This window comes from Oncorhynchus gorbuscha, linkage group LG02, assembly GCF_021184085.1.
Source record: "Oncorhynchus gorbuscha isolate QuinsamMale2020 ecotype Even-year linkage group LG02, OgorEven_v1.0, whole genome shotgun sequence".
Taxonomy (NCBI): domain Eukaryota; kingdom Metazoa; phylum Chordata; class Actinopteri; order Salmoniformes; family Salmonidae; genus Oncorhynchus; species Oncorhynchus gorbuscha.
Window position 1 is genome coordinate 102,031,326 of NC_060174.1, and position 15,474 is coordinate 102,046,799.

A 15,474-nucleotide genomic window follows, 5' to 3' on the forward strand; every position below is an offset into this window, starting at 1 on the left:
TCTTCTCCCTGTGTCCTCCTCTCCCTGTGTCCTCCTCTCCCTGTGTCCTCCTCTTTCTGTGCACCTGTGCCCTCCTCTCCCTGTGTCCTCCTCTCCCCTGTGTCCTCCTCTCCCTGTGTCCTCCTCTCCCTGTGTCCTCCTCTCCCTGTGTCCTCCTCTCCCTCTGTGCCCCTGTGCCCTCCTCTCTCTGTGTTCTCCTCTCCATGTGTCCTCCTCTCCCTGTGTCCTCCTCTCCCTGTGTCCTCCTCTTTCTGTGCCCCTGTGCCTTATTCTCTCTGTATCCTCCTCTCCCTGTGTCCTCCTCTCCCTGTGTCCTCCTCTCTCTGTGTCCTCCTCTCCCTGTGTCCTCCTCTCCCTGTGTCCTCCTCTCCCTGTGTCCTCCTCTTTCTGTGCCCCTGTGCCCTCTTCTCAGACTTCGAGAGACACTCGCTGAACAATTTGTCAATTACATGCTTCATACTGTGTCCTCCTCTTTTAAAACATCACTACATCCTCGCCCCTGTAGCCTTTGTAACTAAATGTACTATTTATTGAGATTATTTTACATTGGTAAACCAAAGCCACAAACAAAATGGATTCTTCATGTTTACTGTGAGGGTTTCTATGTACTATGTAACCCTATTAAAAACGGCATTGCAAAAAGGACTTTAAGTCATATTATTCATGGTTTAGTAAGCTCACGGATACCATTTGATCTATCCCATGTTTGGCTCTGAATAGCATTCTGCTAAGTCATTCTGGAGAGCATGGTGCTATTGACTGACTGATTCCACTGCTCTCTCTTCACTCCTCTCCTGTCCTCTACGGTCTCTGGGAACTCTCTCTCCAAACTCTCAGGTAATTACATTCCATGCACTACTGCACTGAATCACTTGACAGGGAGGGGATGGCTGAACGGGAATGAGAGGGTGTGTGTGGGATATACTGTTGGGTCCATGTGATGACGGTAGCCGTAGAAGAGGCACAGAGCTCTCAACTGACTTGATTAAATAACTATTAGATGAAAGAATGTACACAAGTAAACAATGTGGTGTTAGCAAGGGTGACAGACAGACAGACAGACAGACAGACAGACAGACAGACAGACAGACAGACAGACAGACAGACAGACAGACAGACAGACAGACAGACAGACAGACAGACAGACAGACAGACAGACAGACAGACAGACAGACAGACAGACAGACAGACAGACAGACAGACAGACAGACAGACAGACAGACAGACAGACAGACAGACAGACAAAGCCCTACAGGCAGACAGACAGACAGACAGACTACTAGACAGACAGACAGACAGACAGACAGACAGACAGACAGACAGACAGACAGACAGACAGACAGACAGACAGACAGACAGACAGGCAGGCAGGCAGGCAGGCAGGCAGACAGACAGACAGACAGGCAGACAGACAGACAGACAGACAGACTACTAGACAGACAGACAGACAGACAGACAGACAGACAGACAGACAGACAGACAGACAGACAGACAGACAGACAGGCAGGCAGGCAGGCAGGCAGGCAGGCAGACAGACAGACAGACAGACAGGCAGGCAGACAGACAGACAGACAGACAGACAGACAGACAGACAGACAGACAGACAGACAGACAGACAGACAGACAGACAGACAGACAAAGCCCTACAGGCAGACAGACAGACAGACTACTAGACAGACAGACTACTAGACAGACAGACTACTAGACAGACAGACAGACAGACAGACAGACAGACAGACAGACAGACAGACAGACAGACAGACAGACAGACAGACAGACAGACAGACAGACAGACAGACAGACAGACAGACAGACAGACAAAGCCCTACAGACAGACAACTAGACAGACAGACTACTAGACAGACAACTAGACAGACGGACGGACGGACGGGCGGGCGGGCGGGCGGACAGACAGACAGACAGACAAAGCCCTACAGGCAGGCAGGCAGGCAGACAGACAGATAGACTGAGCCCTGCAGACAGACAGATAGACTGAGCCCTGCAGACAGACAGACAGACAGACAGACAGACAGACAGACAGACAGACAGACAGACAGACAGACAGACAGACAGACAGACAGACAGACAGACAGACAGACAGACAGACAGACAGACAGACAGACAGACAGACAGACAGACAGACAGACAGACCCCTGCAGACAGACAGACAGACAGACAGACAGACAGACAGACAGACAGACAGACAGACAGACAGACAGACAGACAGACAGACAGACAGACAGACAGACAGACAGACAGACAGACAGACTGAGCCCTGCAGACAGACAGACAGACACTGACCTGTGACTGCTGTGCTTCCCAGGACGTCTATGACAGGGTGGAGCTGAGACAAAGGCGCTCCTCCAGCACAGGCTTCAATGACTCTCCCACCTACAGCCGCCAGGGCATGTCTCCCACCGTGTCCACTTCCTGCTCCCCACAGCACTGCTTCCGCCCCGGTGAGTGTCTCTCAATGGAACATGACCGCGTCACTCTGCAACATTACACATGGGCACGAGAAACTCCTCCTTGAAAATAAATGTTGGAGATTAAATACCATCAATAATTTTGCCTTCAAATGTCCACAAGAAAACAATTCTAGACCGATACTGAGTTTGATCATGTTGGAAGGTGTCAGGAGTGATTTATCCCTATGCCCTGTGTGTACATCCTATAGGTGACTGGAACAACATTAGATCCTATAGGTGACTGGAACAACATTAGTTCCTATAGATGACTGGAACAACATTAGTTCCTATAGGTGACTGGAACAACATTAGTTCCTGTAGGTGACTGGAACAACATTAGTTCCTATAGGTGACTGGAACAACATTAGTTCCTGTAGGTGACTGGAACAACATTAGTTCCTGTAGGTGACTGGAACAACATTAGTTCCTATAGGTGACTGGAACAACATTAGTTCCTATAGATGACTGGAACAACATTAGTTCCTGTAGGTGACTGGAACAACATTAGTTCCTATAGGTGACTGGAACAACATTAGTTCCTATAGATGACTGGAACAACATTAGTTCCTATAGGTGACTGGAACAACATTACTTTCTATAGGTGACTGGAACAACATTACTTCCTATAGGTGACTGGAACAACATTACTTCCTATAGGTGACTGGAACAACATTAGTTCCTATAGGTGACTGGAACAACATTAGTTCCTATAGGTGACTGGAACAACACTAGTTCCTATAGGTGACTGGAACAACATTAGTTCCTATAGGTGACTGGAACAACACTAGTTCCTATAGATGACTGGAACAACATTAGTTCCTATAGATGACTGGAACAACATTAGTTCCTATAGGTGACTGGAACAACATTAGTTCCTATAGGTGACTGGAACAACATTAGTTCCTATAGATGACTGGAACAACATTAGTTCCTGTAGGTGACTGGAACAACATTAGTTCCTGTAGGTGACTGGAACAACATTAGTTCCTGTAGGTGACTGGAACAACATGAGTTCCTATAAGTGACTGGAACAACATTAGTTCCTGTAGGTGACTGGAACAACATTAGTTCCTGTAGGTGACTGGAACAACATTAGTTCCTGTAGGTGACTGGAACAAGTCCTTAGTTCCTGTAGGTGACTGGAACAAGTCCTCTCAACTTCAGAGATAGGTCAACTAGTTGTTTTACCTCTCAACTTCAGAGATAGGTCAACTAGGTGTTTTACCTCTCTACTTCAGAGATAGGTCAACTAGTTGTTTTACCTCTCTACTTCAGAGATAGGTCAACTAGTTGTTTACCTCTAGACTTCAGAGATAGGTCAACTAGTTGTTTTACCTCTCTACTTCAGAGATAGGTCAACTAGTTGTTTTACCTCTCTACTTCAGAGATAGGTCAACTAGTTGTTTTACCTCTCTACTTCAGAGATAGGTCAACTAGTTGTTTTACCTCTCTACTTCAGAGATAGGTTTCCCTGTTTCATTGTTGAGTAGTTGTGCAGATCACCAAGGTGCATTGCTGACCATGAGAGTATGTCTGTGTCAGTCTATAAGTACTGTTCACTGTCCTGTATGTTTGTGTACTTTACAGACTTATGGTGTTTTTCTGTTAAGATACAGTAGCAACACACATACTACTGAGACATTCAGGGATCATATGCTTCAGCATTAACACAGCCTACAGTATTTACTTCCACATAAAGCCATTGCTACCAAGTTGTTGAGCCAGTCTGAACAGGTACTATCACATGTGCTCTCAGACAAAGTCTGTGTACGTGCATTGATGCAAAAGAATGTTCTTGCGACATCATATTGAGCAACACGGTCTCTGTGACATCATATTGAGCAGCACGGTCTCTGTGACATCATATTGAGCAGCACGGTCTCTGTGCTCTCTCGTTTTCTCTCTCTGCCTCTCATTATCTCTCTCTATCTCTCTCACTATACATCTCTCTCTGACTCTCCCTCTCTCTCTCGCTCAATTTTCAACATGTGGCTAATATAACCTTCCTTCTCCTAGTCCCTCTCCCTTCATCCTTCTGTCCTTGGTCAACTGTCCTCTGTGTAGGTACCTGAGCCAGTCTACCTATCTGCAGTCTATTTTCATCAGACCACTTACTTACCAGATATTATCAACGCTATCTATCTCCTCTTTCATCTTCTTTACCTCCCCTCTCTTCATCTCTCTCTCTCTCTTCATCTCTCCATCTCTCTGTCTCTCTGTCTCTCTCTCTCTTCTCTCTGTCTCTCTCTCTCTCTCTCTTCATCTCTCTCTCTCTCTTCATCTCTCCATCTCTCTGTCTCTCTGTCTCTCTCTCTCTTCTCTCTGTCTCTCTCTCTCTCTCCCCACCTCTCTCTCTCTGTGCCAGGTGCTGCAGATTCTCTAAATCTAAATCCTCTGTCAGTCCTCTTTTAGAGACTAACTAGACTGAAGCTCCACAGTATGGAGCTCCCTGCAATATTCCCCACCACATCTCTGCCCTACTCTGCCTCACTCTCTGCATTAAGACCAAAACAAACCGGCTAGACAATCAGTCATTACTGGGAGAGGAATACGGTTTTCTCTTAGGCTGCCTCCCATCATTAGTGGTGTGTGTGTACGTGTGTGTGTACGTGTGTGTGTACGTGTGTGTGTACGTGTGTGTGTACGTGTACGTGTGTGTACGTGTGTGTGTACGTGTGTGTGTACGTGTGTGTGTACGTGTACGTGTGTGTACGTGTGTGTGTACGTGTGTGTGTACGTGTATGTGTGTGTGTACGTGTACGTGTGTGTACGTGTGTGTGTACGTGTGTGTGTACGTGTACGTATGTGTACGTGTGTGTGTACGTGTGTGTGTACGTGTGTGTGTACGTGTGCGTGTGTGTACGTGTGCGTGTGTGTACGTGTGTGTGTACGTGTACGTGTGTGTGTACGTGTGTGTCTACGTGTACGTGTGTGTGTACGTGTACGTGTACGTGTATGTGTGTGTGTACGTGTACGTGTGTGTACGTGTGTGTGTACGTGTGTGTGTACGTGTACGTGTGTGTGTACGTGTGTGTGTACGTGTGTGTGTACGTGTACGTGTACGTGTATGTGTGTGTGTACGTGTACGTGTGTGTGTACGTGTGTGTGTACGTGTACGTGTGTGTACGTGTGTGTGTACGTGTGTGTGTACGTGTGCGTGTGTGTACGTGTGTGTGTACGTGTACGTGTGTGTGTACGTGTGTGTGTACGTGTGTGTGTACGTGTACGTGTGTGTGTACGTGTGTGTACGTGTGTGTACGTGTGTGTGCATGTGTGTGTACGTGTGTGTACGTGTGTGTGCATGTGTGTGTACGTGTGCGTGTGTGTACGTGTGTGTGTACGTGTACGTGTGTGTGTACGTGTGTGTGTACGTGTGTGTGTACGTGTGTGTGTACGTGTACGTGTGTGTGTACGTGTGTGTACGTGTGTGTACGTGTGTGTGTACGTGTGTGTGTACGTGTGTGTGTACGTGTGTGTGTACGTGTACGTGTGTGTACGTGTGTGTGTACGTGTGTGTGTACGTGTGCGTGTGTGTACGTGTGTGTGTACGTGTACGTGTGTGTGTACGTGTGTGTGTACGTGTGTGTGTACGTGTACGTGTGTGTGTACGTGTGTGTACGTGTGTGTGCATGTGTGTGTACGTGTGCGTGTGTGTACGTGTGTGTGTACGTGTACGTGTGTGTGTACGTGTGTGTGTACGTGTGTGTGTACGTGTACGTGTGTGTGTACGTGTGTGTACGTGTGTGTGCATGTGTGTACGTGTGTGTGTACGTGTGTGTGTACGTGTGTGTGTACGTGTGTGTGTACGTGTGTGTACGTGTGTGTACGTGTGTGTGTACGTGTGTGTGTACGTGTGTGTACGTGTGTGTACGTGTGTGTACGTGTGTGTACGTGTGTGTGTTCTCACCTCATCATGTTCTCTCCCTACAGGTGATTCAAACTACTCGGCCACTAAGAGTAAAACCAGCGACAACATCCTCCAGACTTCCCAGTTTGTCGACTCGTACTCTCCTGACCACGACCACCAGCAGTCTAACTACTACCCCTACACTCCCTCTCCCAGAGGTACCGTCTAACCACTACCCCGACACTCCCTCTCCAAGAGGTACCGTCTAACCACTACCCCTACACTCCCTCTCCCAGAGGTACCGTCTAACCACTACCCCTACACTCCCTCTCCCAGAGGTACCGTCTAACCACTACCCCTACACTCCCTCTCCCAGAGGTACCGTCTAACCACTACCCCGACACTCCCTCTCCCAGAGGTACCGTCTAACCACTACCCCTACACTCCCTCTCCCAGAGGTACCGTCTAACCACTACCCCGACACTCCCTCTCCCAGAGGTACCGTCTAACCACTACCCCTACTCTCCCTCTCCCAGAGGTACCGTCTAACCACTACCCCTACACTCCCTCTCCCAGAGGTACCCTCTAACCACTACCCCGACACTCCCTCTCCCAGAGGTACCGTCTAACCACTACCCCGACACTCCCTCTCCCAGAGATACCGTCTAACCACTACCCCTACACTCCCTCTCCCAGAGGTACCGTCTAACCACTACCCCGACACTCCCTCTCCCAGAGGTACCGTCTAACCACTACCCCTACACTCCCTCTCCCAGAGGTACCGTCTAACCACTACCCCGACACTCCCTCTCCCAGAGGTACCGTCTAACCACTACCCCGACACTCCCTCTCCCAGAGGTACCGTCTAACCACTACCCCGACACTCCCTCTCCCAGAGGTACCGTCTAACCACTACCCCGACACTCCTTCTCCCAGAGGTACCGTCTAACCACTACCCCTACACTCCCTCTCCCAGAGGTACCGTCTAACCACTACCCCTACACTCCCTCTCCCAGAGGTACCGTCTAACCACTACCCCAGAGGTACTGCTGCTAAGGACCCAGAGGATTCACTGTTGGCTCAATGGGTTATTGAGAAATTGACTGATATATTGATCAAGATGTTTTTGAACTAAAGAGTGCACGTCTCATCATAGAATTCCTGTGTGTAGCAACCTTGAGTATTTCAACTCTCTCTCTCAAAGGCTGTGTCTTAACAGTAGTTGTGATTTCCCTCTCTATCCTTTCTCTCATTCTTTCTTTTTTTCTTTTTCTCTCTCTCATCTCAGCTACTCGTGCCCGGAGGTTTTCCTCAGGTGGAGAGGAGGATGGGTGGAATCAAGGTCTTAACAGAGTCAGTATGACACAGTAAATGCTATTCAAAATACTATTCATTTGTATTTGTGACTGAGAGAGTGTGGACCAATGAAAAGGAAACATTGATTAGCCATCTTTGCAATATTAAATGTACTATAAATTGTTTATTTATCTGAATGTTTTATTTCTTTAAAGATTCAAAATGCAGAAAAATTCAGGAAATACCACTACTCAACATAGTTTATTTGTTGTTTTGGCAAGATATGGCTGTAAATATTTCATGAATGTTGTCTACAGGGCAAAACAGTCTTCATCCCCAGACATTATTCCTGTTGCTCTGCTCAAGCCATATGCTCATGTGTTCTCTTTCTTTGTCTCCTTTCACTTCTCTCTCTCTCTACTCTCTTCCCCCTCCCTCTCTCTATTTTTCTCTCTCTCGTCTGTCTGTCTGTCTGTCTGTCTGTCTGTCTGTCTGTCTGTCTGTCTGTCTGTCTGTCTGTCTGTCTGTCTGTCTGTCTGTCTGTCTGTCTGTCTGTCTGTCTGTCTGTCTGTCTGTCTGTCTGTCTGTCTGTCTGTCTTACACCTGCTTCTCCATGTTCTCTCTCTCCCCTTCTCTCTCTCTCTCTCCTCTCCTTTCCTTCTCTTCCCTTCTCTCTCACCCCTTCTCTCTCTCTCTCTCTCCTCTCCTTTCCTTCTCTTCCCTTCTCTCTCACCCCTTCTCTCTCTCTCTCTCTCTCTCCTCTCCTCTCCTTTCCTTTCCTTCCCTTCCTCGCTCTCTCCTCTCCTCTCCATGTTCTCTCTCTCCCTTCTCTCTCTCTCCCTCTCCTCTCCTTTCCTTCTCTTCCCTCTCTCTCTCTCTCTCTCTCTCTCTCTCCTTTCCTTCTCTTCCTTCTCTCTCTCTCTCTCCTCTCCTTTCCTTCTCTTCCCTTCTCTCTCTCTCTCCTCTCCTCTCCTTTCCTTTCCTTCCCTTCTCTCTCTCTCCTCTCCTCTCCATGTTCTCTCTCTCCCCTTCTCTCTCTCTCTCTCCTCTCCTCTCCTTTCCTTCTCTTCCCTTCTCTCTCTCTCTCTCTCCCTCTCCTCTCCATGTTCTCTCTCTCCCTTCTCTCTCTCTCTCTCTCTCTCTCCTCTCCTTTCCTTTCCTTCCCTTCTCTCTCTCTCTCCTCTCCTCTCCATGTTCTCTCTCCCCCTTCTCTCTCTCTCTCTCTCTCCTCCCTTTCCTTCTCTTCCCTTCTCTCTCTCCTCTCCTTTCCTTTCCTTCCCTTCTCCTCTCTCCTCTCCTCTCCATGTTCTCTCTCTCCCCTTCTCTCTCTCTCTCTCCTCTCCTCTCCTTTCCTTCTCTTCCCTTCTCTCTCTCTCCTCTCCTCTCCTCTCCATGTTCTCTCTCTCCCCTTCTCTCTCTCTCTCTCTCTCCTCTCCTCTCCATGTTCTCTCTCTCCCCTTCTCTCTCTCTCTCTCTCTCCTCTCCTTTCCTTTCCTTCTCTTCCCTTCTCTCTCTCCTCTCTCTCTCTCTCTCCCCCCCCCTAGCTCCAAGGTGGTATAGGCCGTATGATTCTGAAGGAGGAGATGAAAGCCAGGTCTGGTTCCTATGACAATGACCCGTGGAGCAGCGCACGGAACTCCCGCACCAACTCCCGCAGTGGCAGCAAAGAGGCCCTGCACAATGTGGGCTACGGCAACACTGTCAACGGATGTAAGACACCCCACCACCATCCATGGTGCTAAACCCCAGTCCAGCCTTTTATCCACACGGACACAAGTATTGAGACGTGATGGATCATCTTACTGTTCTAGAAATAGTATTTATTAGGATCCCCAGTCAGCTGCTGCCGAGGCAGCTCCTCCTCTTCCTAGTGTCCAAACAGGAAACAAAACAACAGATGCAATACATACTGTAGATAAATATACAAGCCGTTCAGCAGACGCTGCCTTCCAGAAAGATCCACAGCTAGTGCCTTCATCTTAAGATATCCAGGCAAGACAACCACATATCACAGTCGTACCCCAACCCACGCATCACATACATAATACAATAAATTATACGATGCACAATACAATAGAAAACGCATCAAAATGTCTGTGTGTCTCTTCACAGTCCCTGTCGTGCCTTAAGCTGTTTTTATTTCTAGCTTGAGTTACCTGGGTTACCAGAGAGTTCTATGTAGTCATGTTACCTGGGTTACCAGAAAGTTCTATGTAGTCATGTTACCTGGGTTACCAGAGAGTTCTATGTAGTCATGTTACCTGGGTTACCAGAGAGTTCTATGTAGTCATGTTACCTGGGTTACCAGAGAATTCCATGTTGTCATGTTACCTGGGTTACCAGAGAGTTCCATGTAGTCATGTTACCTGGGTTACCAGAGAGTTCCATGTAGTCATGTTACCTGGGTTACCAGAGAGTTCCATGTAGTCATGTTACCTGGGTTACCAGAGAGTTCTATGTAGTCATGTTACCTGGGTTACCAGAGAGTTCCATGTAGTCATGTTACCTGGGTTACCAGAGAGTTCCATGTAGTCATGTTACCTGGGTTACCAGAGAGTTCTATGTAGTCATGTTACCTGGGTTACCAGAGTTCCATGTAGTCATGTTACCTGGGTTACCAGAGAGTTCTATGTAGTCATGGCTCTATTTAATCCTGTATGTTTCTCAACCTCTGTTCTGGACCTGGGGACTGTGAAGAGACACTCTGGTTGCATGTCCTGTGTTGTACTGATGAGTGTCTGAACTGTGTGTTTCTCAACCTCTGTTCTGGACCTGGGGACTGTGAAGAGACACTCTGGTTGCATGTCCTGTGTTGTACTGATGAGTGTCTGAACTCTGTGTCTGCTGCTTCAACACGTTCTGCCAGTTAAAGGTCCCCAAAACACACATCTCTGGGTCGCTCCTCTTTTCAGTTCGCTGCAGCTAGCGACTGGAACGAGCTGCAACAAACACTCAAACTGGACAGTTTTATCTCAATCTCTTAATTCAAAGACTCAATCATGGACACTCTTACTGACAGTTGTGGCTGCTTTATGTGATGTTGTCTCTACCTTCTTGCCCTTTGTGCTGTTGTCTGTGCCCAATAATGTTTGCACCCTGTTTTGTGCTGCTACCATGTTGTGTTGCTACCATGTTGTTGTCATGTTGTGTTGCTACCATGTTGTGTTGCTACCATGTTGTGTTGCTACCATGTTGTGTTGCTACCATGCTGTGTTGCTACCATGTTGTGTTGCTGCCATGCTTTAGTTGTCATGTGTTGCTGCCATGTTGTGTTGCTACCATGCTGTGTTGCTACCATGCTGTGTTGCTACCATGTTGTGTTGCTACCATGCTGTGTTGTCATGTGTTGCTGCCTTGCTATGTTGTTGTCTTAGGTCTCTCTTTATGTCGTGTTGTGTTGTCTCTCTTGTCGTGATGTGTGTTTCATCCTATATTTATATTGTATCTCTCCTCGACTTTGAGCTGCCTGTCTGCCTGTCTGCCTGTCTGCCTGCCTGCCTGCCTGTCTGCCTGTCTGTCTGTCTGCCCTGAGCTAGCTCCTCAGCAGCAGTGTGGAAGTGAGAGGAGAGTAGAGCGTCAGGAGTCTGAGACAGACAGACAGACAGACAGACAGACAGACAGACAGACAGACAGACAGACAGACAGACAGACAGACAGACAGACAGACAGACAGACAGACAGACAGACAGACAGACAGACAGACAGACAGACAGACAGACAGACAGACAGACAGACAGACAGACAGACAGACAGACAGACAGACAGACAGACAGACAGACAGACAGACAGACAGACAGACAGACAGACAGACAGACAGACAGACAGACAGACAGACAGACAGACAGACAGACAGACAGACAGACAGACAGACAGACAGACAGACAGACAGACAGACAGACAGACAGACAGAGATGAGGGATGAGTTTAATCTCAGGCTCTGATGGGCTGACTGATCGACGGATGTTGTTAGAAGAGGAGCCGGTCCATAATGACTCAGCGCTGTCTTGACGATCCAGATGTATTACAGATGAATCACTATTCCCTTTATAGTGCACTACTTTTGACCAGGGCCGGTGCACCATGTAGTGAATAGGTTCCCATTTGGGACGCACTCCATGTAATCTACCACCGAGCTGTGCCTTTACGTCAACCATCTATGTACCATCACATACTGTATGTAGCTACGTATTGCTGAAATATTTTGAGACCTTGCCAGATGGTGAGGGTTGCCAGATGGTGTATAAATTCAAGTGAGAGGGATGTTGTTGCGATATGAGATCCCCCTCAGGGTTGCCAGACTTGATATGTGGTCAGAGCTTCCATCCCTGTGACTGTGATGATTAATGTCTCTGTACCCAGACACTGGAGGATCACACACTGACGGGGAGGAGAGAACGAAAGAGGGAGATAGAGAGGGGGGGAATGTTGTCAGGTGTTCCTGTGTGCTTTCCTCTCCTACTGTTAATAGATTAGTCAGGGGAACCCAGAGAGAGACAGAGCACCCAGCTCCAGCTGAGATAGGACTGGGGGATATCCCAGACCCCTTCTACACCACCTCTACACTGGCAGCACAGTGGGGGATATCCCAGACCCCCTCTACACCCCCTCTACACTGGCAGCACAGTGGGGGATATCCCAGACCCCCTCTACACTCCCTCTACACTGGCAGCACAGTGGGGGATATCCCAGACCCCTTCTACACCACCTCTACACTGGCAGCACAGTGGGGGATATCCCAGACCCCCTCTACACCCCCTCTACACTGGCAGCACAGTGGGGGATATCCCAGACCCCCTCTACACCACCTCTACACTGGCAGCACAGTGGGGATATCCCAGACCCCCTCTACACTGGCAGCACAGTGGGGGATATCCCAGACCCCTCTACACCCCTCTACACTGGCAGCACAGTGGGGGATATCCCAGACCCCCTATACACCCCCTCTACACTGGCAGCACAGTGGGGGATATCCCAGACCCCCTCTACACTGGCAGCACAGTGGGGGATATCCCAGACCCCCTCTACACCCCCTCTACACTGGCAGCACATTTGGGGATATCCCAGACCCCCTCTACACCCCCTCTACACTGGCAGCACAGTGGGGGATACCCCAGACCCCCTCTACACCCCTCTACACTGGCAGCACAGTGGGGATATCCCAGACCCCCTCTACACCCCCTCTACACTGGCAGCACAGTGGGGGATATCCCAGACCCCCTCTACACCCCTCTACACTGGCAGCACAGTGGGGGATATCCCAGACCCCCTCTACACTGGCAGCACAGTGGGGGATATCCCAGACCCCCTCTACACCCCCTCTACACTGGCAGCACATTGGGGGATATCCCAGACCCCTCTACACCCCTCTACACTGGCAGCACAGTGAGGGATATCCCAGACCCCCTCTACACCCCCTCTACACTGGCAGCACATTTGGGGATATCCCAGACCCCCTCTACACCCCCTGGCAGCACAGTGGGGGATATCCCAGACCCCCTCTACACCCCTACACTGGCACACCCCAGACCCCCTCTACACTGGCAGCACAGTGGGGATATCCCAGACCCCCTCTACACCCCTCTACACTGGCAGCACAGTGGGGGATATCCCAGACCCCCTCTACACTGGCAGCACAGTGGGGGATATCCCAGGGGATATCCCAGACCCCCTCACTGGCAGCACCCCCCCCTACACTGGCAGCACATTGGGGGATATCCCAGACCCCCTCTACACCCCTCTACACTGGCAGCACAGTGAGGGATATCCCAGACCCCCTCTACACCCCCTCTACACTGGCAGCACAGTGGGGGTTATCCCTGACCCCCTCTACACCCCCTCTACACTGGCAGCACAGTGGGGGGCAGAGCAGTAGAATGTGGAACACACCCAACCACACACAAAAACCATGCTTCAAGCATTTGTCGCACATAAACACAGAAGTAATCTAACATTATGTACATAGCAAGACATGCACAATGCTGTGCATCCCAACACACACACACACACACACACAGAACCTTGACCTTCACCCCCCTCTCCCTGATTAAACTGATACATTGTGACCAACTGAACCTGATTAGCTATCATGGCAGTTTATCGTGTCTTATCTCTAATGATAACACACAGGCAGGCAGGGAGCAGAGAGCAGAGCAGAGTAGAGCAGAGAGCAGAGAAGAGCAGATTGCAGAGAGTAGAGAGTAGAGCAGGGAGCAGAGAGCAGAGCAGAGAGTAGAGCAGAGAGCAGAGAGTAGAGAGCAGAGCAGGGAACAGAGAGTAGAGCAGGGAGCAGGGAGCAGAGTAGAGAGTAGAGCAGGGAGCAGAGAGTAGAGAGCAGAGCAGGGAGTAGAGTGTAGAGCAGAGAAGAGCAGAGAGTAGAGCAGAGAGTAGAGCAGAGAGTAGAGCAGAGAGCAGGGAGTAGAGAGTAGAGCAGAGAAGAGCAGAGAGTAGAGCATAGAGTAGAGAGAAGAGCAGAGCGGAGAGTAGAGCAGAAAGCAGAGAGTAGAGCATAGATCAGAGAGTAGAGCAGGGAGCAGAGAGCAGAGCAGGGAAGGGAGCAGAGAGCAGAGAGTAGAGCAGAGAGTCGAGAGTAGGGCAGGGAGCAGAGAGTAGAGCAGAGAGTAGGGCAGGGAGCAGAGAGTAGAGCAGAGAGTAGAGCAGAGAGTAGAGCAGAGCAGAGAGTAGAGCAGGGAGCAGAGAGCAGAGCAGGGAGTAGGGCAGAGAGTAGAGAGCAGAGAGTAGGGAAGAGAGCAGAGAGTGTTGCAGGGAGCAGATAGTAGAGCAGAGAGTAGAGCAAAGCAGGGAGCAGAGAGTAGAGCAGAGAGCACCAGGACCAGGACCTGGACCAGCACCAGCACCAGGACCAGGACCAGCACCAGCACCAGCACCAGGACCAGCCAGACACATTGACTGATGTGATGCACATGAAAGCTTTCTGAAGGAGCCATTGATCTGGGTGTTTAACCTGACTGCTGGGGGTCCGTTCCAAAACGGCACCCGTTTCCCTATATTGTGAGGTCACAGGTCACATGGCGCTATATGAGGAATAAGGGGCTATTTTGGACTTTGATATACAGACACATGCCGTGGGGAGAGCAGCTGTTAGAGCAGAAGGACATCTGTATGTTGATCCAACGGTTATTCATCTTGTCACTGACTGGCGGATCTGGCAGATCCTGGCTGACTGGCTGCTCTGGCTGCTACATGCTGACTGGCTGCTCTGGCTGCTAGATGCTGACTGGTGGCTCTGGCTGCTACATGCTGACTGGCTGCTCTGGCTGCTACATGCTGACTGGCTGCTCTGGCTGCTCCATGCTGACTGGCTGCTCTGGCTGCTACATGCTGACTGGCTGCTCTGGCTGCTACATGCTGACTGGCTGCTCTGGCTGCTCCATGCTGACTGGCTGCTACATGCTGACTGGCTGCTCTGGCTGCTCCATGCTGACTGGCTGCTCTGGCTGCTCCATGCTGACTGGCTGCTACATGCTGACTGGCTGCTCTGGCTGCTACATGCTGACTGGCTGCTCTGGCTGCTACATGCTGACTGGCTGCTCTGGCTGCTCCATGCTGACTGGCTGCTCTGGCTGCTACATGCTGACTGGCTGCTACATGCTGACTGGCTGCTCTGGCTGCTACATGCTGACTGGCTGCTCTGGCTGCTACATGCTGACTGGCTGCTCTGGCTGCTACATGCTGACTGGCTGCTCTGGCTGCTACATGCTGACTGGCTGCTCTGGCTGCTACATGCTGACTGGCTGCTCTGGCTGCTACATGCTGACTGGCTGCTACATGCTGACTGGCTGCTCTGGCTGCTACATGCTGACTGGCTGCTACATGCTGACTGGCTGCTCTGGCTGCTACATGCTG

General features: G+C 49.9%; 1 protein-coding gene across 1 annotated transcript in view; it reads left to right on the forward strand.

Annotated features, from left to right (window-relative positions):
• The window catches only part of LOC124014331 (actin-binding LIM protein 3-like), a gene marked incomplete in the record, with an annotated part of 248,175 nt that overhangs the window by 217,360 nt on the left and 15,341 nt on the right, over window positions 1-15,474 (forward strand). Inside the window, 5 exon segments of the mRNA XM_046329191.1 lie at window positions 807-837; window positions 2,324-2,459; window positions 6,399-6,533; window positions 7,604-7,668; window positions 9,156-9,321. Of these exon segments, the coding sequence (XP_046185147.1) occupies window positions 807-837; window positions 2,324-2,459; window positions 6,399-6,533; window positions 7,604-7,668; window positions 9,156-9,321 (533 nt within the window).